Source organism: Macaca thibetana, chromosome 9, assembly GCF_024542745.1.
Source record: "Macaca thibetana thibetana isolate TM-01 chromosome 9, ASM2454274v1, whole genome shotgun sequence".
Classification (NCBI taxonomy): Eukaryota; Metazoa; Chordata; class Mammalia; order Primates; family Cercopithecidae; genus Macaca; species Macaca thibetana.
In genome coordinates this window covers 117,988,281-118,010,195 of record NC_065586.1, presented here as the reverse complement: position 1 = coordinate 118,010,195, position 21,915 = coordinate 117,988,281, and the positions used below count along the sequence as shown (strand labels likewise).

Below are 21,915 nucleotides of genomic sequence, written 5' to 3'. Positions count from 1 at the left end.
GAGTCTAAAATGAGTCCCAGCTTTCTGACTTGAGAACAGAATGAACAGTTCCGTTACTACCATAGACCTGGAATGCATGGAAAGAACCGGCTTGGTTTTGGGTACTCTGTGCTGGTGCATGTGGAATACCCAAATGTGGTTGTTATAGGCAGCACATATATGAGTCCCACAGCATCGTGGGCATTTCTCTCATTCCCCTCGTGGTATTGAGGATTGGTGGCAGGTAAAGGCAGAGCAGGAGTGGCAGATGCTGGTGAGAGGGTAACTGAGATGATTGACCTTGGGGGACTCAAGTAAAGCTTTAGGAAATAAAAGGCAGAGTTCTAAAGTTTGGTACATGCACTTTGAAGATTATTTGGCTTATGAATAGTACTTAAACCTACATACATTTCTACAATATTGATTAGATTTTTTACACTTAATTTAATGCTCCTGTGCTAGGCTGTTTTGGTACAAGTGAAAAATATATGACATTAACAAACTATTTTTATAATTTTAGAAGTGGAAAATATGTGTACAAACCTGTCATGAATCAAACATGTTGTCCTCAGTACACAATAAGGTAAGAATTTTAATTAGCCGAAAGAGGATTTATAATGTGAAGATTGTGTATAATTTTTTAGTATTCTCTTGTGCTTTTTTAATGTTTATTTCCGCTCTAGGTAGATGCCCTTTAAAAGGAAGAGTAAATGAGTTATGTCTTCTCTTCATACTGATGCTGTATTTATGTGCTGATCAGTAGTTTTTAGTAATATTCTTTGATTGGTTCAGATATAAATATGATGTGAAAAAAATACCCTCTTAATTTAGCAGTCTTGTCAATGAATGCCAGGAAATACTGGGAAAATGTTGGTAAATATTCACATTTCTTTTGGATGTTAAATATTATAGGACTTAGCTTAGGATTTTCTACATTCTGGTATATTGCTTGACACAGTGCTTGTGTTCAAGCAATACTACAGGCTCCTATGAATTACTTGGTAGGCTCATGTTCCCATGTTGTGGGATTCGGGAGGACGAGAGAGACCGGGGGTTAAAACAGGAGAATCTTTATTGAATACACTCAGGCCCATCTGACTCAATGTCCAGAAGACTGGGCCCGGAACAAAGACTTTTATACACACTTCACAAAAGGGGGTGGGCTAGCTTGAAGCAAGCTTACAGTGGCGTGAAAGCAGGGATACAGAGGCAGGACAAACTCAGGATTACACATGACCATTGCCAAGCAACCCAGATGTCCGTGATCTAGGTTTGCCTGGCCTTATCCCATAATCTTCACTGTGGTGCCCAGGCAGCTGTAGTTCAGGCCTACTCAGGCTTCTCATGACATTTGTTGTACTTCTCAGATAAAACAGAATACTTGAAGTCACTGGTTACAGAGAACAGGAATTTATAAACTCATTCCATAAAACAAAGGAAAATTTGTTTTTTCTTCTTCCTATGTCGAGTGCTGGGAGAAGCTCCAGAGCACATTAGATAATATTATCAAGGCTTTTTCTGGGTCTGGGCTGTGCCTGTTGCTGCCTCTGGGACAAGTCAACCTAATACAGGAAAGCTTATTTATCTTTCTTTTTACTTTTATTTTTCTATAATTTCCCACCTCACTCACTTATAAGTGGGAGCTAAACCTTGGGTGCTTGGACATAAAGATGGCAAAGGTAGAAGCTGGAGACTGCTAGAGGAGGAGGGAGGGCACGAGCTAAAGATTGAAAAACCAACTTGGGTATGACAATCAGTACCTGGGTGGTGGGATCATCCATATTGCAAACCTTAGCATCATGCAATATATGCAGGTTACCAACCTGTACCTATACCCCCTGAATCTAAAATAAAAGTTGAAAAAAAATTAATTGGAAGGGAGAGGGCTTAAATTTAATCTGCCACCTGCACTTAGAGTTCAGTTTTTTTTTTTTTTTTTTTTTTTTTTTTTTTTTTTTTTGTGAGATGGAGTCTTGCACTGTCGCCTGGGCTAGAGTGCAATGGCGTCATCTTGGCTCACTGCAACCTCTGCCTCCTGGGTTCAAGTGATTCTCCTGCCTCAGCCTCCCGAGTAGCTAGGATTACAGGTGCCTGCCGCCACGCCCGGCTAATGTTTCATATTTTTAGTAGAGATGGAGTTTCACTATGTTGGCCAGGCTGGTCTTGAACTCCTGACCTCATGATCCACCCGCCTCAGCCTCCCAAAGTGCTGGTATTACAGGCGTGAGCCACTGCTCCCAGCCCAGAGTCCAGTTTTCTTAAATGGGAAACTTAAACCAAAGTCTGTTTTCCTACAGAGTCTTTGTTGGATTTTTTCATAATCTTTTGGATTTTCCATGTATCTTCTCACCTCACCCTAACAATCTTCTCTCTTATTCTGTTTATAAGGTCATCATCACATTTTTCTTCTTTTTTCTTTTTTTTTGAGACAGGGTCTTGCTCAGGCTGGAATGCAGTAGCACAACGGTGGCTCACTGCAGCCTGCCTGCCAGGCTCAAGTGATCCTCCCACCTCAGCCTCCCAAGTAGCTAGGACTGTACACACCACCAGGCCTGGCAAATTAAATTTTTTTTTTCTTTTTTTTAGTAGAGAAGGGGTCTTGCCATGTTTCCTAGGCTGATCTCACCATGTTTCCTAGGCTGATCTCCAACTCCGAGGCTCAAAGGAGCCTTCTGCCTCAGCCTTGCAAAGTGCTGGGATTATAGGTGTGAGCTACTGCACCTGAACCTTTTTTTTGATAGAAAATGTGAAAAGTGCATTAACATTTTGAGGTATGTATTTGCCTCCAATTTCAATGTGTATATATACTCATAAAATTAAAAGACAGTTTTACTTTGAGAAATGAAAAATTAAAAAAGCAGTTTTTTATCCATTACTTTTTTGTTTGGTTCTCAAAGCTATCTCCCTTGGTTGCTCTTGTTTTTGGGTTGCAAACCATTCTGAGAATTTGGTGAGAGCCAGCCTCCTGCCCAAAGGCATGTAGACAAAAATATGTAACATTTTGCATATCCTCCCCACCGAGACTGAGTCTTGCTCTGCCGCCCAGGCTGGAGTGCAGTGGTGCGATCTTAGCTCACTGCGGTGTCCACCTCCTGCAGCAATGCTCCTGCCTTAGCCACCCGAGTAGCTGGGACTACAGGTGCTCGCCACTAGGCCTGGTTAGTTTTTGTATTTTTAGTAGAGACGGGGTTTCACCATGTTGGCCAGGCTAGTCTCAAACTCGTGATCTACCCACCTCAAAGTGCTGGGATTACAGGCGTGAGCCACCACGCCCAGCACATTTTGCCTGTTAATTTTAGGATGATCGCAGACTCCCAAAGGTTCACTGATCCTTGATTAGGAGCCTTCTCTCTTTTTTTTTTTTTTTTGAGATGGAGTCTTGCTCTGTTGCCCAGGCTGGAGTGCAGTGGCTGGTGCTATCTCAGCTTGCTGCAACTTCTGCCTCCCAGGTTCAAGCGATTCTCCTGCCTCAGCCTTCAGATTAGCTGGGATTGCAGGCGTGCACCACCACACCCGGCTAATTTTTTTGTTATTTTTAGTAGAGATGGGTTTCGCCATGTTGGCTAAGCTGGTCTCAAACTCCTGACCTCAGGTGATCTGCCTGCCTCAGCCCCCCAAAGTGCTGGTGTGTCCGGAGTTGCATCCTTCTGTTGGGTTCTTGGTCTTGCTGACTTCAAGAATGAAGCCACAGACCTTCGCAGTGAGTGTTACAACTCTTAAAGGTGGCGCAGACTCAAAAGAGTGAGCAGCAGCGAGATTTATTGTGAAGCACGAAAGAACAAAGCTTCCACAGCGTGGAAGGGGACCCGAATGGGTTTCTGCTGCTGGCTAGGGTGGCCAGCTTTTATTTCCTTATTTGTCCCTGCCCATGTCCTGCTGATTGGTCCATTTTACAGAGTGCTGATTGGTCCATTTTTCAAACCTCTAGCTAGGCCCAGAGCGCAGATTGGTGCGTTTTACAATCCTCTAGCTAGCTGCAGAGTGTCGATTGGGGCATTTTACAATCCTAGCTACAGTGGGCTGATTGGTGCATTTTACAATCCTCTTGTGAGACAGAAAAGTTCTTCAAGTCCCCACCCGACCCAGAAGTCCAGCTGGCTTCACATCTCACTGGGATTACAGGCATGAGCCACCACACTCGGCCAGGAGCCTTCTCTTTTACCTAACTGGCTGTTGGATTGGTAGAGGATGAGAAAAATGGGGTCTGGTTTGCTGACACCGTGTCATTACACAAAGAATAGAATGACAGAGTATCTTGTGCTGTCCTCTTTCAGCTTTCGTGGTTATAAAGAGAAGGTATCTTCTAAGGCAGAAGTCATTTGTCTTCAATTAGCAAATTATTGGATTATGGACAGGATTCTATTCATAAGTTTGAAGTTGATTGGCTTAATCTATGATCAGAAAAGGGTGATTTGGAATGGTTAGAGAAAAAAGAATCTAAATTGTGTTTGGTGCCTCTTACATGGAAAGCACTATTCTAAGTATGTTGCCTTTATAAAAGGGGATTCAATTAGCATTGCGAAACAAAGTAGTTATGTGATTTTTGCAATTTACCTGGCATCAAATGTTTCCTGAATTGTTTCTCTTTGTAATTTCATTATACATCATCTTCTTTTTGTTTTTTGTTTTTTGAGACAGAATCTTGCTTAGTCGCCCAGGCTGGAGTGCAGTGGCATGATCTCTGCTCACTGCAACCTCTGCCTCCCAGGTTCAAGTGATTCTTCTGCCTCAGCCTCCCGAGTAGCTGGGACTACAGGCGCATGTCACCACGCCCGGCTAATTTTTGTATTTTTAGTGGAGACAGGGTTTCACCATATTGGCCAGGCTGGTCTGGAACTCCTGACCTCAGGATCCGCCTGCCTCAGCCTCCCAAAGTGCTGGGATTACCGGCGTGAGCCACCAGGCCCAGCCACATCATCTTATGGAGTCATTTTCCATATTTAGTCTTCTGGTTATTTTTACCTTGTATATAACAGTAGTTACAGTGAGAGCTTAGATAAAGGAGAGGGGCTTATAGCTAACAGCTTAGCTTCTTGTTAGTCAGAAGTTAGAGACTCTCTAGTATGTGTGTATAAATGAGGATGAACTTTTCTGGCTATGATTTTTTTTTTAAGTTTTTAATTTTTGTCAGAACTACACATGCTCATAAATTGTCAAGTTGCAATAAAGCTTGTTTTATAAAAAGCAGTCCCCCAGACCCCCCTTTCCTATTTCCTTTTCCCCCTTGGCAGTCATCTTGAAACATTTTAACATTCTTTTGGTTTTTCATCTCCCTGTCTTTAAGCAACATGCTTATATAATTGTAACACTTGCTTTTTTTTTCTTTTTCTGTTTGTTTTCTCCATTATTTCCAGGCTTCTCTCTGTGGAAGATAAGGATTTAGTTTTCTCTTATTCCTGTTTCCCTGCCACATTCAAACTCCTTTTTGTCCCCATCCCCAGCTTTCCATTTAGAAGTTGTGTAATTTTGGGCAGATGTATTCACATCCATTGTAACTGTAAATATGCTTCACAACTGAGTCATGGCGGGTACTACGATTACTTTTCCTGCACAAGTTTTTGTTCTCCTTGGAGTTACTAATTATCTTTTTTGTTTGCATAGTCTATATAACTAGGACCAGATTATCTTGAAAATAAACCCCAGTTATGTAAGTTTCTTCTTAGTATGTTTAAACGCACCAAGTGCTATGATCACTTTTATCTACTTGAGAAAAGTCCCTTGTGGAGCCTTCTGACCTGCTTGATCTGAACAGGGTACCCCTACACCTGAAGCATCATGGTCAGCCTGGGCTTTTTTTTTTTTTTTCTTTTTTTTGAGACCGAGTTTTGCTCTTGTCCAGGCTGGAGTGTACTGGCGCAATCTCAGTTCACTGCAACCTCTGCCTCCTGGGCTTAAGCGATTCTCCTGCCGCAGCCTCCTGAGTAGCTGGAATTACAGGTGCCCACCACTATGCCTGGCTAATTTTTGTATTTTTAGTAGAGATGGGGTTTCATCATGTTGACCAGGCTGGTCTAGAACTCCTGACCTCATGTGATCCACCCATCTCGGCCTCCCAAAGTGCAGGGATTATAGGTGTGAGCCACCATGCACAGCCTGGGCTATTCTTTTTACTGTCATCTTGGGGATTTTTTTTTTTTTTTTTTTTTTTTTTTTTTTTTTTTTTTTTTTTTTTGAGATGGAGTCTCGCTCTGTGGCCCAGGCTGGAGTGCAGTGGTGCGATCTTGGCTCACTGCACCCTCCGCCTCCCAGATTCAAGTGATTCTCCTGCCTTAGCCTCCCTGGTAGCTGGGACTATAGGCGTATGCCACCATGCCTGGCTAATTTTTTGTATTTTTAGTAGAGACAGGGTTTCACCGTGTTGGCCAGGATGGTCTCAATCTCCTGACCTCGTGATCCACCCGCCTCAGCCTCCCCAAAGTGCTGGGATTACAAGCGTGAGCCACCGTGCCCGGCCTGGGGATTCTTTTTAGCACCTGAGTTGGAAACCCTTCTTTCTTGGATTATTCCCTTGTTTTAGTGAAGCACATCTTCTAATAGAGAAAGTGCATAAGGGGTACATTTTTGAATTCTTGTGTGTCTGCAAACTTTGATTCACTGCTCAAACTTAACTTTAGTTTGGGAGGATACCACTGCTGAGAAGTGCAGTGGTATTCTGATTCTCATACCTTTATCTGAGACGTATTCTTTCTCTTTGGAAGCATTCCTTTTTGTTGTTGTTGTTTGTTTTTTGTTTTTTGAGATGGAGTCTCGCTCTGTTGCCCAGGCTGGAGTGCAGTGGTATGATCTCTGCTCACTACAAGCTCCGCCTCTTGGGTTCACACCATTCTCCTGCCTCAGCCTCCCGAGTAGCTGGGACTACAGGCGCCCGCCACCACACCCAGCTAATTTTTTGTATTTTTAGTAGAGACGAGTTTCACCGTGTTAGCGAAGATGGTCTCTATCTCCTGACCTTGTGATCTGCCCACCTCAGCCTCCCAAAGTGCTGGGATTACAGGCGTGAGCCACTCTGCCCAGCTGAAGCTTTTCTTTTCTTTTCTTTTTCTTTTTTTCGAGACGGAGTCTCACTCTGTTGCTTAGCCTCTCTTTGGAAGCTTTTCTATCCTCTGTTCTTACATTTCATAGTCAGTTTGGCTGTGTGTCTGTTTTAATCCATCACAGATGAACTGGAGGGGCCCTTCTTATCTGGGGGCTCGTCCCATCTTATCCTTTAGTTCAGGGAAATTTTCTTAAATTTTTTGTTCTATCTCTCTTTTTTTTTTTTTTTTTTTTGAGACGGAGTCTTGCTCTGTCGCCCAAGCTGGAGTGCAGTGGTGCGATCCTGGCTCACTGCAAGCTCCGCCTCCCGGGTTCACGCCATTCTCCTGCCCCAGCCTCCCGAGTAGCTGGGACCACAGGCGCCCGCCACCTCGCCCGGCTCATTCTTTGTATTTTTAGTAGAGACAGGGTTTCACCGTGGTCTCGATCTCCTGACCTTGTGATTCGCCTGCCTCAGCCTCCCAAAGTGCTGGGATTACAGGCGTGAGCCACCGCGCCCGGCCTGTTCTATCTTTTCACCTCCATTTTCTTCTTTTTAAAATGCCTTTATTTAGCTTTTGGACCTTTTAAACTGGTCTCTGACTTTACCTTTTGTCTTCAGTTTTTCATCTTTTTTTGCAGAATCTTCTGGGAGGTTTCTTCAACTTTAAGTTTTCAGGTCTTCCACTTAATTTTTACATTTCTCCTGTCATATTTTTACTTCTGGAGGTCTTTTTGTTCTCTGACTCTTGTTTGTTTGTTTAATAACACCTTGTTATTTTATGGCTCTGGTGGCTTAATAAACGAGATCTTTCTAAGGATTTTTTTAAAAGGTTCTCTTCTTTCTGCCATGGTCTGTGTCCTCCAAATGACTCTCTCCAGTTTGTTTGGTACCTATCTTTTCAGTGGAGGCTCTCCTCGAGTGTCTGGTGATTAGGACTTTTCAGGATTCCATTGGAAATTCCATGTCCCTGGTGGGTTTTGTTTATTGTGGGTCTTGGGTATTTCTCGGCCTTGTGTACTGTGGGTGATCTGGCGGGGCTGTTCTGTTGGGGAATCCCTGATGTTAGTATTTTTAGGTCTGATCACGTTCTGGAGAGAAAGTGTTACATAACCTGCTGCTGTTCTGGAGCTGGATTGGTGATCTCAACATGTACTGTGTACACTTTCATTTAAGCCGTTTTCAGTAGTACCCCTGCTTTCAGCTGTGGCTTGCATCCATCCTGTAAGAGGCTCTTTGTTACTCTTTCCTGAAAGTTTGCAGTTTTCTGCTGCGTTGAGTAGGGGGTCGTCTAGTCATCTGCGGGTGGGAGAGGGCATCTGGTGTCTATCCTAACTGCTTCGAAAACGAGACTTTGAAGGGATCTTTCTATTTTTAGACATACTTTCACTCATATTTCCAGAGCTATGAGGTGTCACCAATCCCTTATACTTTTAAGGGTAATATAGAGAAAATTGGCTTTTTGTTTTGTTTTTTTCCACTGTTGACCTAGGATTCAACTTTCTATGGTCTGTTAAAGCAGCATTGCTTTGCACATCTGTTTTCAAGCTTCTAACACTTCTCTCCTTCTCTTTTTTCTAGTGTTTTATGTCTTTCTCTTTTTTTTGGGGGGAAAAAAAAAACTCTTGCTGGGAGCCCAGGTGGCTCATGCATGTAATCCCAGCACTTTGGGAGGCTGAGGCAGGTGGATCACGAGGTCAGGAGTTCGAGACCAGCCTGACCAACATGGCGAAACCGTGTCTCTACTAAAAATACAAAAATTAGCCAGGTGTGATGGCGCACGCCTGCCATCCCAGCTACTTAGGAGGCTGAGGCAGGAGAATCACTTGAACCTGGGAGGTGGAGGTTGCAGTGAGCCAAGATACCGCGACTGTACTCCAGTCTGGGCGACAGAGTGAGGCTCTACCTCAAAAGAAAAAAAAAATCTCTTAACTCTAGTCTTAGTGTGATGTGGGCTGGGATTAGAGGCTACATTAAGCCCCATCTTTAACCAGAAATCTCGGGCATGAGATGATCTCATTGTACTAGGTGATATCCAGAACTGATTTCATTTCTTCAAGGTTTGAGTTCACTTTTTAAATATTTATTTTGCTTTCCTAGGTGCCGACCTTTACAGTTTCAGCCTTCAAAATCTCACAAGAAGGTTTTGAAAAAAATGTTGAAATTTCTGGCTAAAGGGGAGGTTCCCAAAGGAAGTTGTGAGGGTAAGATGGGCTGGGTCTAAAAACGATTTACTGTCTGTCTTTGCAACAGTCCCACTTTCAGTCATCTTAGATAGAGGAAGGGTCATTAATACAGTCATGTACTACTATGATGACAGCAACTACTGTTAGCACTGCTATTACTGTTACCATCGGCCCCCAAGTCAAGGTACAGGGAATGTATCAGAAGAGTTTAGCTTGGAAAGAGTATTGAGGATTATGTTAAAGATGTGATTTCTTGGAGTTCATCAACCAGAATGCTTTGATGACTCATCTTTCTTGATCCTAATACTATCCTTATCAAGTAAATAGAAAGTGCCATTGTCTCTCAAGAAGCAAGTGCTTACGTGTAGCTTGTACAAGATTCCCCTATTCCTTTTAATGCTGAATAAAGATCAGCTTTTCTGTTTGAATAAGGCTTTACTTCAGTAAATTATACTGTTTGAAATCCTCTTATCTGTGTGATCAGTTTTGAATTGTGAGTGACTTTGCTAAAAGATAATAGCATTTATTTAACTTTAGTTACACATGATTTGCTTTTTTTTCTTAGTCTTTTTACCAGTTTTGGTTTTATTTATTTAAATTTTCATAGTGGGTCCGGGCGTGGTGGCTCACGCCTGTAATCCCAGCACTTTGGGAGGCTGAGGCAGGCGGATCACGAGGTCAGGAGAGCGAGACCATCCTGGCTAAGATGGTGAAACCCTGTCTCTACTAAAAATACAACAAATTAGCTGGGCGTGGTGGCAGGTGCCTGTAGTCCCAGCTACTTGGGAGGCTGAGGCAGGAGAATCGCTAGAACTCAGGAGGCAGAGGTTGCAGTGAGCCAAGATTGCGCTACTGCACTCCAGCGTGGGCAACAGAGCGAGACTCCGTCTTAAAAAAAAAAAAAAAAAAAAAATAGCCAAGCTTGGTGGTGCACTCTTGTAGTCCCAGCTACTCGGGAGGCTGAGGGACAAGAATCAGGGAGGTCAAGGCTGCAGTGAGCCAAGATTGTGCTCCAGCCTAGGTGACAGCAAGACTCTGTCTCCACCAAAAAAAAAAATGGGAATTAGGTTCTGAGTTGGAAAAATGAACATGAAGACATGGAGATGAGCACCGAAGATGCTGTCCATTTGTAAATTGGTGGTTGCCTTTTTTGTTTTTGGAGACGGGAGTCTTGCCCTGTCACCCAGGCTGGAGTGCAATGGCTCAATCTCGACTCACTGCAACACTCCACCTCCCGGGTTCAAGGCATTCTCCTGTCTCCGCCTCCCGAGTAGCTGGGACCACAGGCGTCTGCCACCACGTCTGGCTAATTTTTTTGTATTTTTAGTAGAGATGAGGTTTCACTGTGTTGGCCAGGCTGGTCTCAAACTCCTGACCTCATGAACTGCCTGCCTTGGCCTCACAAAGTGCTGGGATTACAGGCGTGAGCCACCACGTCTGGCTGCCTCTCTTTCTTATGTAGTGTTTATATTTGGTTCTTTATTTGACTTGTTATAGGCTTCTGAATTATCTGTGCCTGGAACTTATCTTAGGAGTGATGAGCTCATTAGGGTAAAGGAATAAACAACTTATGACAAAAATATACCAAAATGCGATAACTAAAAAAAAGATAAAAGTGTGTTTCTTTTGGAGCCGGGTGCGGTGGCTCATGCCTATAGTCCCAGCACTTTGAGAGGCCAAGGCAGGCGGATCACGAGGTCAGGAGATTGAGACCATCCTGGCTTACACGGTGAAACCCTGTCTCTTCTAAAAATACAAAGAGTTAGCCGGGCTTGGCCGGGCGTGGTGGCTCAAGCCTGTAATCCCAGCACTTTGGGAGGCCGAGGTGGGTGGATCACAAGGTCAGGAGATCAAGACCATCCTGGCTAACACGGTGAAACCCCATCTGTACTAAAAATGCAAAAAATTAGCGGGGCGTCGTGGCGGGCGCCTGTGGTCCCAGCTGCTCGGGATGCTGATGTAGGAGAATGGTGTGAATCTTGGAGGTGGAGCTTGCAGTGAGCCGAGGTCGCGCCCCTGCACTCCAGCCTGGATGACAGAGGGAGACTCCGTCTCAAAAAAAGAAAAAATTAGCCAGGCATGATGGCATGCGTCTGTAGTCCCAGCTACTGGGGAGGGTGATTCAGGAGAATGGCGTGAACCCGGGAGGCGGAGGATGAAACTGCACTCCATCCTGGGCGACAGAGCAAGATTCTGTCTCAAAAAACAAACAAAAAAAGTCTGTTTCTTTCCTCACATAACAGTTCAGTGTGGGTTTTCTAGGTTGGCATACAACTCTGCTCCCCACCAGCTAGCCATTCTGGGCTTTTCTTTAACATGTGATTTCCCAGCTTGCTCTGGTTTTTACTAATCCAGACATTGGGGGAAGGGTAGAAGTTCAGGGTTACAAGTTTCCTTTAAAACTAGTGAGGCACAGTTGGATGTATCAGTTGTGTTATGTTCCATTGACAGGAGCTGGTCATCCCCACCATTGGCAGGGGGATGGCAGTACATTCCCCTGCTAGGGTGCCACAGTTTGTTTTTTTTCATTTATTGTAGAGATAGTGTCTCACTATGTTGCCCAGGCAGGTCTTAAAGTCCTGGCCTCAAGCAGTCCTCCTGTATTGGCCTCCCAAAGAGCTGGGATTACAGGTGTGAACCACCATGCCCAGCTGTGCTAGTCTTAAGTGCACCTCTCTTATTTTGGAGGATGAGAATGGATTTGGTGGACAGATAGTAATTCTGCTACAGTGGATAATAGGGACATTGTGTTTCTGTTTTTACCTTAACTGTGTCAACCCAACTGATGGATTTTTAATTTCTTCTTATTTGTAGATGAGCCCATGGACTCCACAATGGATGATGCTGTTGCGGGTGACTTTGCATTGATAAATAAATTGGATATACAGTGTGATCTTAAGACGCTCAGTGATGACGTCAAAGAGAGTTTACAGAGTGAAGGAAAAAATTCAAAGAAAGAAGAACCTCATGAATTACTTCAGTCACAAGATTCCGTAGGAGAGAAGTTGGGCTCTGGTGAACCATCACATTCAGTTAAAGTTCACACAGTTCCTAAGCCAGGTAGTAAAGATTTTTGATAACAAGTCCTATTCACTGCTTTGCTTTTTGCTGAGTCATTTTAAACCCTGGGTCTTTCCATCAGCCAAAAGGATGACTTAGTCATGCAATCTGTAAAACAGAAGCCTGCTTTATTTATTGTTGCCAGAATTAGAGGGACAAATCATGCCTTTTATAAACTGCTGTGCTTAAAAAGCCTGAAACAATAGCCTTATCCCTAAATACAGATAATTTCAAAGAGTTCCATTTCTTTTTACTACTTTAGGGCCTTACAGGGTTGAGAATCAAATTTTTCTCAGTGAAAAGGAGTGATAAACATTCTTATTTTAGGATTAAGTGAGACAACATTAATTATAGGTATTATGTCCAAAATACATTATAAAATTCTTCAGTTTATCATTAAATTTTTTAATGTAATTTTAGTATATTTTAGTTTTAAAAAGTCCACATTTTGATGTTTAACTTTGCCTTTAATCAGGTAAGATTTTTTTTTATGTTATTACTTATACAAGAATTAGGCTTCAAAAGTTTATCCAGTATTAAATGAGTGTAATATGTGTGTATGACTCTTCCAAAATTATTTCATAAAATGTGAAGTTGAATGGTTATTAGTTTATTAGATGGTGTCAGTTTTTGAATTAGTTCTTATATTTATGCAAAATGATCCAAGGGAAAGATTTTTAGTACTATTTTAGTTTTCCTTGTCTAAACTATGTTACACATGTTAAAGTAGAGAAAATTCTCCATTTGCAATTTTATTGAATAGTTTTTTACATAAGGTTTTCATGTTAAGTTGATTTTGGTCTGAGATTTCATCCTAATTAATACTAACAGTTCAATAAAATATTTATTTTTTAATTTGAGAGAGGGTCTTGCTCTGCCGCCTAGACTGGAGTGAAGTGGCGTCATCATAGCTCACTGCAGCCTTGAGCTCCTGGGGCCAAGTGATCCTCTTGCCTTAGGTTCCTGAGTAGGTAGGAATACAGGAGCTTGTCACCATGCCTAGCTATTTTAAAGTTTTTTGTAGAGACAGGGTCTCACTATATTACCCAGGCTCGTCTCCAACCCTTCACCTCAAGTTATCCTCCAACCCTGGCCTCCCAAAGTGCTGAGATTACAGGCGTGAGCCACTGTGCCCAGCCTCCAGTGAAATATTTTGAATAATTTAGACAGTTTGTTTCAGCTATTTCTCTCGTGCGTGTAGGGTCAATTCTTTTATTATTTTTTAATAAAATTACTTACAGTTTGTCAAATTTTAAAAATCTTCATTATTCAAACATAGATGAGCATAGATTGAATAGTGTAATCGACTTCCATGTACTCTACCTATATTTGAAACAATTACTGACTCATGTCATAGCCACTCTTGTTTCGTCTAGTTCCCCCTTCCAAAATTATATGGAAGCAAATCCCAGACATTGTGCTATCCTGTATTTCAGAATACATTTCTAAAAGATAAGAACTTTAAAAAAACATATTCACAATACCATTATTATACTTGAATAAAATTTCTTAATGGCATTGAATAGTGTTCAAATTCCAAGTTTTAAACATTTATTTGTGCCAGGATCCAGATAATGTCCACGTATTGTGATTGTTGATATATTCAAAAAATCTCTTGGCGAGGCATGGTGGCCTACACCTGTAATCCCAGCACTGTGGGAGACTGACGCAGGTAGATTGCTTGAGCCCAGGAGTTCGAGACCAGCCTGGACAATATGGTGAAACCTGTCTGTGCTAGAAATACAAAATATTAGCCAGGTGTTACGGCACATGCCTGTAGTCCCAGCTACTTGGGAGGCTGAGGTGGGAGGATCACCTGAGCTTGGAAAGTCGAGGCTGCAGTGAGCTGAGATTACGCCTCTGCACTCCAGTCTGGGTGATGAGAATGAGACCCTGTCTCAAAAAAACTACAGTAAAGATCTCTTTTGTTTTAGAGGTTCCGCTTCCATCATTCCTCAGCTGGGTTGTTTGTCTTGGGTTGTTTGTTCCACTTTCTGTATCTGACAGGTTACGTTTGCGGTTTAACATGTTCCTCTGCCTGCTTCTAAATTGATGGTTAGATATAGAGCCTTGATCGGATTCTGTGCTAAATTTTCTTTTATTTTTTTGCGGCGGGGCAGGAGGGCAAGTCTTAATCAGATTTGAGTTTGAGTTATTTGAGGATGGGTGAGATTACTTCATGGGTGTCAGAGTGGTCTTTCAGGAGACGTGTAATGTCTGGGTGCTTCTCTTTTCGGTAGTGCTAATAGTCATGGATGGTCCATGCTTAAATTCATTCATTTCTTCATTTCCAGGCTGGCTGGACTGCTTCCGTAAAGAGAGTCTTCCCCTCATCTGTTTGTTTCTCGTAAAAACCCATAGCAAAGGCAGGATACATTGTTTTTTTGAAAGAGTCTCACTCTGTTGCCTAGGCTGGAGTGCAGTGATGCGGTTTTGGCTCACTGCAACCTCCGCCTCCCGGGTTCAAGCGATTCTCCTGCCTCAGCCTCCGGAGTAGCTTGGATTATAGGTGCGTGTCACCACACCCAGCTAATCTTTTGTATTTTTAGTAGAGACGGGGTTTAGCCATGTTGGCCAGGCTGGTCTTGAACTCCTGACCTCAGGTGATCCACCTGCCTTGGCCTTGCAAAGTACTGGGATTACAAGAGTGAGCCACTGCACCCGGCTGGCAGGATACATTCTTGATTCCTTCTTTTTATTTACCATTTTTCAAAATAATGTCTAACAGTGACCAGTTAGTTTTCTTTTTGGTACCATTGGGAACTCATGGATCTGAACATACTGCTGTTGCAATCTGTTGCTCCTCTGAGAGCTTCTTTAAGTTGACTTTTGAGTCCTTTCGACATAATCCTGGTAGTCTTTGACAGCTTCCTTGCTATTTGGCATGATATTATGCTCCTGGGTCATCTTGTACAGGCATTTCGAGAGGTTGTGGTTCCTTTTAGTGGGAAATGGTATTTGGAGATCACACACTAGATTAGGAGTGCACATTATTGCTGCTGGCTTGGTCATTGTTTTCTAGGTTTTGTTGGTGAACAGACCTATGAGGTTATGAGTTCATACTGATACTTCCAATTCAAATTCAGGACTATAGCATTCTAATCTTTTATGAGACGGAGTCTTGCTCTATTGCCCAGGCTGGAGTGCAGTAGCGCCATCTTCGCTCACCACAAGCTCCACCTCCTGGGTTCATGCCATTCTCCTGCCTCAGCCTCCCAAGTAGCTGGGACTACAGTGGTGCCTGCCACCACGCCCGGCTAATTTTTTGTATTTTTAGTAGAGACGGGGTTTCACTGTGTTAGCCAGGATAATCTCGACCTCCTGACCTCGTGATCCACCTGCCTTGGCCTCCCAAAGTGCTGGGATTACAGATGTGAGCCGCTGTGCCTGGCTGCATTTTAATCTTTTTCTTTATTTTTATTTTTTTGACACAGAGTCTCGCTCTGTTGCCCAGGCTGGAGTGCAATGGCGTGATCTCGGCTCACTGCAACCTCTGCCTCCCGGGTTTGAGTGATTCTCCTACCTCAGCCTCCTGAATAGCTGGGAGTACAGGTGTGTACCACCGCACCTGGCTAATTTTTGTACTTTTAGGTACTTTTAGTAGAGATGGAGTTTTGCCATGTTGGTCAGGCTGGTCTCGAATTCCTGGCCTCAAGTAATCCACCTGCCTCAGGTTCCCAAAGTGCTGGGATTATAGGCATGAGCCACCATGCCTGGCCATACATTTTTATCTTTTTCTTTCTTTCTTTCTTTTTTTTTTTTGATGTTTGTAATTTCTTCTACACTGAGAAACCTAGTTCTCGAGAACGCTGAGGATGGTAGAATTAGATTAGAATATCTCACATTAACCTTTTGCTTTTTCCCATATTACACAGTTTTTGAATAACAACCTTACTTCTAGCAGTATGGTTAGTGAAACATTAAAAACTGTTTTTGCAGGGTTTTTTTTTTCCCCCTTAAGATATCTTTCACTAAAAATCTGAGACTATTTTAAAATCCTTGGATTTTAGCCAGGCTCAGTGGCTCACACCTATAATCCCAGCACTTTGGGAGGCCGAGACAGGCGGATCACCTGAGGTCAGGAGTTTGAGACCAGCCTGGCCAGCATGGTGAAACCCCATCTCCACTAAAAATACAAAAATTAGCTGGGGGTGGAGGTGCATGTCTTCAATCCCAGCTCCTCAGGAGGCCGAGGCAGAATTGCTTGAAACCAGTGGGGCAGAGGTTGTAGTGAGCTGAGATCTCAACACTGCACTCCAGCCTGGGCGACAGAGTGAGGCTCCATCTCGAACAAACAAACAAATAAACAAACACAACACCCTGGATTGTTTTTTTTTTTGGAACCTGCAAAAGCAAACCTGCATTTCCTTTTTAATTTTTTGCTGTTGTTGAGACAGGGTCTTTTTCTGTCTCCCAGGCTGGAGTGTGGTGACACGATCAGGATTCACTGTAGCCTTGACCTCCTGGGCTCAAGCAATTTTCTCACCTCAGCCACTGGAATACTTGGGACTACCAGTGCACGATGCTACACCTGGCTAATTTTTTGTACTTTTAGTAGAAATGAAGTTTTGCCATGTTCAGGCTAGTGTTGAACTCCTGGACTCAAGTGATCTGCCTGCATCAGCCTCCCAAAGTGTTGGGATTACGGGCGTGAGCCACCACACCTGGCCTAAAAAAGTTGATTTGTAGAGATGAGGTCTTGCTATGTTGCCCAGGCTGGTCTGGAACTCCTGTGCTTAAGGAGTCCTCTCACCTTGGCCTTCCAAAGTGCTGGAATTTACAGACATGAGCCATTGTGGCTAGCTTGCATTTCCATTTTAATTTAAAAAATATTACAAGTCTGTTCCCTTGGACTTAATTAGAAATTATGTAGGTCTCCTAAACTCTATTCAAATCAACTGGGACTAATCTGGAATTCTTGAGTTGCTTTGAACCTCTGTGGGTGCAGGGTTGGTATAGTGTACCGATTTTACACTGATGATCTATTTCCATTCTGTTGAAGGAATTTAGTGACCTGGGGGATCTGTATCCCCTAATATGCTGAAATCCTACTTTTTTTTTTGGAGACAGAGTCTTGCTCTGTTGCCTAGGCTGGAGTGCAGTGGTGTGATCTCGGTTCACTGCAGCCTTCACCTCCTGGGTTTGAGCAATTCTCCTGCCTCAGGTTCCCAAGTAGCTGGGACTACAGGTGCACACCAACCCTCTCGGCTAATTTTTTGTATTTTTAGTAGAGACAGGGTTTCACCATGTTGGCCAGATTGGTCTCAAACCCCTGACCTCAGGTCATCCGCCCATCTCGGCCTTCCAAATGCTGGGATTACAGGCGTGAGCCACTGAGCCCTGCCTGAAATCCTACTTTGCATTGCAGTAACATAGTATATAAATGTAGAGCAAAACAATCATGAGAAGGCTTACCTAGTCCAGTGACTTAGTGTAAAGATGATACAGGTAGTCCTTCATAAAAATACTGAAAATATGTGTTTCTTAGATCATATTAGTTTTAAATTTGCTTATAATTTTATAACTTCTGTAGGGAATATAATTTTCTTTTTTTTTTTTTTTTTTGAGACGGAGTCTCGCTCTGCCGCCCAGGCTGGAGTGCAATGGCCGGATCTCAGCTCACTGCAAGCTCCGCCTCCCGGGTTCACGCCATTCTCCTGCCTCAGCCTCCCGAGTAGTTGGGACTACAGGCGCCTGCCACCGCGCCCGGCTAGTTTTTTGTATTTTTTAGTAGAGACGGGGTTTCACCGTGTTAGCCAGGATGGTCTCGATCTCCTGACCTCGTGATCTGCCCGTCTCGGCCTCCCAAAGTGCTGGGATTACAGGCTTGAGCCACCGCGCCCGGCCGGGAATATAATTTTCAGTATAGGAAATGGAAGGTTTTGAAAATTACTATCTATGGAATTTTATATAGGTAAAACATTATTCTAGATGTTGGTAATACAAATACTAGCTAATAATAGTTAGCCCTAAATGAATGGTAGTTGATTTTTTATGAGCTGCACAGGTATTAACTCATTTAATCCTCACAGGAATGCTGTAGGTAGGATTGGTTTTTGTCTTTCTTGTACAGACAGGGAAACTTGCTCAAGGTCATGTAGCGAAGTGACAGAGCCTGGTCCATGACCTCAGGCAGCTTGTGTCGGAGTGTGTGTGCTCAGAGCAAATTTGAGAAAAGACACAGGTTGTGGTCCAAGAAAAGTAATTCTGTTAGGCAGTAGAGTAATAGTTACAGAAATGTTCTTTTGTTACCTGGTTCAGACTTACATAACTTAGGCTTATTCAAAGTCGTTTTTTAAAAAAGTAAACTTTATTTTTAGTTAGAAAACGTTAATGAAGTTGTGATATAGTCTGAACTGTTTGTGAACTCACTACTTTCTCATCAGATTGGTTTTCATTTGGTGAGCTTATGGTCTCAGGCAAATCCTTTAACTACTCTAGGTTTTGATTTTCTTCTCTCTAAAAACTGAATTTGTTGGTTTTATAAACCTTTTTGTTGACTTTCATATGGTTCGTGAATACCCTGTTTTGGGTTTTTTTTTTTCTTTTTGTTTTGAGACGGAGTCTCGCTCTGTCACCTAGGCTGGAGTGCTGTGGCGCAATCTGAGCTCACTGCAACCTCTGCCTGTTAGGTTCAAGCAATTCTCCTGCCTCAGCCTCCCAAGTGGCTGGGACTACAGGCGTGCGCCACCATGCCTGGCTAATTTTTTTTTTATGTTTAGTAGAGACGGGATTTCACTGTGTTAGCCAGGATGATCTCGATCTCCTGACCTTGTGATATGCCTGCCTCGGCCTTCCAAAGTGCTGGGATTACAGGTATGAGCCACCACGCCTGGCTGTTTTGGGATCTTAAACAGCTTATTTCTTTAATATCTTCTAAAAAATTACTAGCGTAATGTTCGTTGTTGGAAAATTCAGCCAGGCGCAGTAGCTCACGCTTGTAATCCCAGCACTTTGGGAGGCCAAGGCAGGCAGATCACGAGGTCAGGAGTTCGAGACCAGCCTGACCAGCATGGTGAAATTCCGTCTCTACTAAAAATACAAAAAATTAACCAGGCATGGTGGCGCGCACATGTAGTCCCAGCTACTCAGGAGGCTGAGGCGGGAGAATTGCTTGAACCCGGTAGGTGGAGGTTGCAGTGAGCCGCAATCGTGCCACTGCACACCAGCCCGGGTGACAGAGTGAGACTCCGTCTCAAAAAAAAAAACAACAACAAAATTTGGAGAAAAGCTAACACTGCAAAAAAGGGACATTCTCTGTTTCTGAAACAAAGTAAAATGACTGTCACCATGGTGTCGTCTTTCCAGGTTTGTTTCTAAGTATTTTTATTTAGTTTATAATAGTAAAAAGTTTTTTATTTTAAAGGGTTGTCAGTTTGATATTTGGTCTTTTAATTAGAACAAAACTCTAATTGACTACAACTGAACTAATGAGACCCAAATACCTGCAGTGTTTGGATAAAGACACAGATACCTTTAGCTAAGCAAGGATTCCTTCTTTGGTTTTTGAGACAGAGTCTCACTCTGTCACCCAGGCTGGAGTGCAGTAGTGCCATTTCAGCTCAGCACAACCTCTGCCTCCCTGGTTCAAGCAATTCTAATGTCTCAGCCTCCTGAGTAGCTGGGATTACAGGTGTGTGCTACCACACCTGGCTAATTTTTGTATTTTTAGTAGAAATGGGGTTTCACCACGGTGACCAGGCTGGTCTCGAACTTCCAACCTCAGGTGATCTGCCTGCCTTAGCCTCCCAAAGTGCTAGAATTACAGGTATGTGAGGATTCTTTTAATTTATAAAAACCTGTCAGAGTTTGTGCTGGGATCAGTATTCCTTTACACCTGGTTCCTAAGTATTTATGTTACCAGTGCTTTCAGAGAAATGTCCCTCAGAAATGTTGGGCAGAGATATCAGTGTCCTTTTAATGCAGAAGGTACTTTGATTTGATTGGATGAATGTTTTTTTTTTTTTTTTAAAAGATTTTCAGGCTGGGTGTGGCGGCTCATGCCTGTAATCCCAGCACTTAGGGAGGCCAAGGCGGGTGGATCACAAGGTCAGGAGCTGGAGACCAGTCTGGCCAACATGGTGAAACCCCATCTCTTCTAAAAATACAAAAATTAGCCAGGCACAATGGCACACACCTGTAGTCCCAGCTACTCGGGAGGTTGAGGCAGGAGAATCGCTTGAACCAGGGAGGCGGAGGTTGCAGTGAGCCGAGATCACGCCATTGCACTCCAGCCTGAGTGACAGAGCAAGACTCTGTCTCAAAAAAAAGATAAAAAAGATTTTCAGTGGTAAGAGCCACCTTGGAAAGTTTCTGTGCTATTTATTTTTTCTAGCAACTCTCACTTCTAAGGTAGAATTTTAGATCCACTTATAGCTCTGTATCGGGATCCTCTGAAACATCTACCCCAAAGCTAGCCTAACCATTGGAACTCTTTGGACTTACTCTGTAGAATCTTTGAGACATGTGAAAATACTTTTCTAGAACCAAATGTGATTGGTCTAATATTTTAAAATTCTTTTTAGGCAAAGGGGCTGATTTGAGTAAGCCTCCATGTCGAAAAGCAAAAGAAATCCGGAAAGAAAGGAAAAGGTTAAAACTCATGCAGCAGAACCCAGCTGGAGAACTTGAGGGTTTCCAGGCTCAAGGTCACCCACCATCTTTGTTTCCACCAAAGGCTAAATCCAACCAGCCCAAATCACTCGAAGATTTAATTTTTGAATCTTTACCAGAGAATGCATCACACAAGTTAGAGGTACTTTGAAGGACTTTTGTTGTTTGTTTTATTATGATTTTTTTTTATTTGGGCATATCATTTATTTTTGTTTGAAGTTCTAACCAGTTGATGTTTTGCTAGGTAAAGAATGAGAATTTAAAAGAAATTAAAGAGAATTGGGAAGAAGTAACATTTGAATTTACTAAGTTAACTGTTATTTGAGAGAAACTCCCTTTTTTAAAAAAGACTTTTTGAGAATACTTCAGATAGTTGGCCGCTAAACTTGTGAAAACTGTCAATTTTAGCATGCTACCTTGATTGAAATTTAGTAGTTAAAATGAAAGAAATACTCTTAAAAATTGTGTTTTTAGCAGTTTTGGTTTAGATAGTGAAAGAAAATGGATTACACAAGGCAAATCACTATTTTCTCCATTATAATCCGATCTTGGTAAAGACAGCAAATGGTGTCATATACATAAGCTAGCAGTTAGGAATTATCTAAATAGGGCTCAAATGTACTGCTGAAATCCTCTCTCATTAGTACCCAAAGCAATTTGGGCATAATATGAATCCTTTTAGAGCCAGATTCCTCCTTTTTTTCCCAAATTTTTTTACATTTCTCGATCAGATCAAGATTTCTCAGTATTAGTTTCTCATATATAAAATTCAAAAACCAGGACTGGATGTGGTGGCTCACACCTGTAATTCTAGCACTTTGGTAGGCCGAGGTGGGTGGATCGCTTGAGGTCTGGTGTTTGAGATCAGCTTGGCCAACACAGTGAAACCCTGTCTCTTCTGAAATAGAAAAATTAGCCGGGTGTGGTGGTGTGCACCTGTAATCCCAGCTCCTAGGGAGGCTGAGACACGAGAATTGCTTGAACCCAGCAGCTGGAGGTTGTAGTGAACTGAGATCACGCCACTGTACTCCAGCCTGGGAGACAGAGCAAACGTTTGTCTCA

The 21,915-nt window shown here is 42.8% G+C and overlaps 1 protein-coding gene across 4 annotated transcripts in view; it reads left to right on the top strand.

Moving 5' to 3' along the window:
• ATE1 (arginyltransferase 1) overlaps positions 1-21,915 on the top strand; it is a 186,943-nt gene that overhangs the window by 5,614 nt on the left and 159,414 nt on the right. For all 4 annotated transcript variants that reach the window (XM_050804581.1, XM_050804580.1, XM_050804582.1 and 1 more), the window contains exons 3-6: positions 500-562; positions 9,095-9,198; positions 11,995-12,240; positions 20,766-20,995. In XM_050804581.1, coding sequence (XP_050660538.1) covers positions 500-562; positions 9,095-9,198; positions 11,995-12,240; positions 20,766-20,995 — 643 coding nt within the window. The remainder of the gene's footprint in view (positions 1-499; positions 563-9,094; positions 9,199-11,994; positions 12,241-20,765; positions 20,996-21,915) is intronic.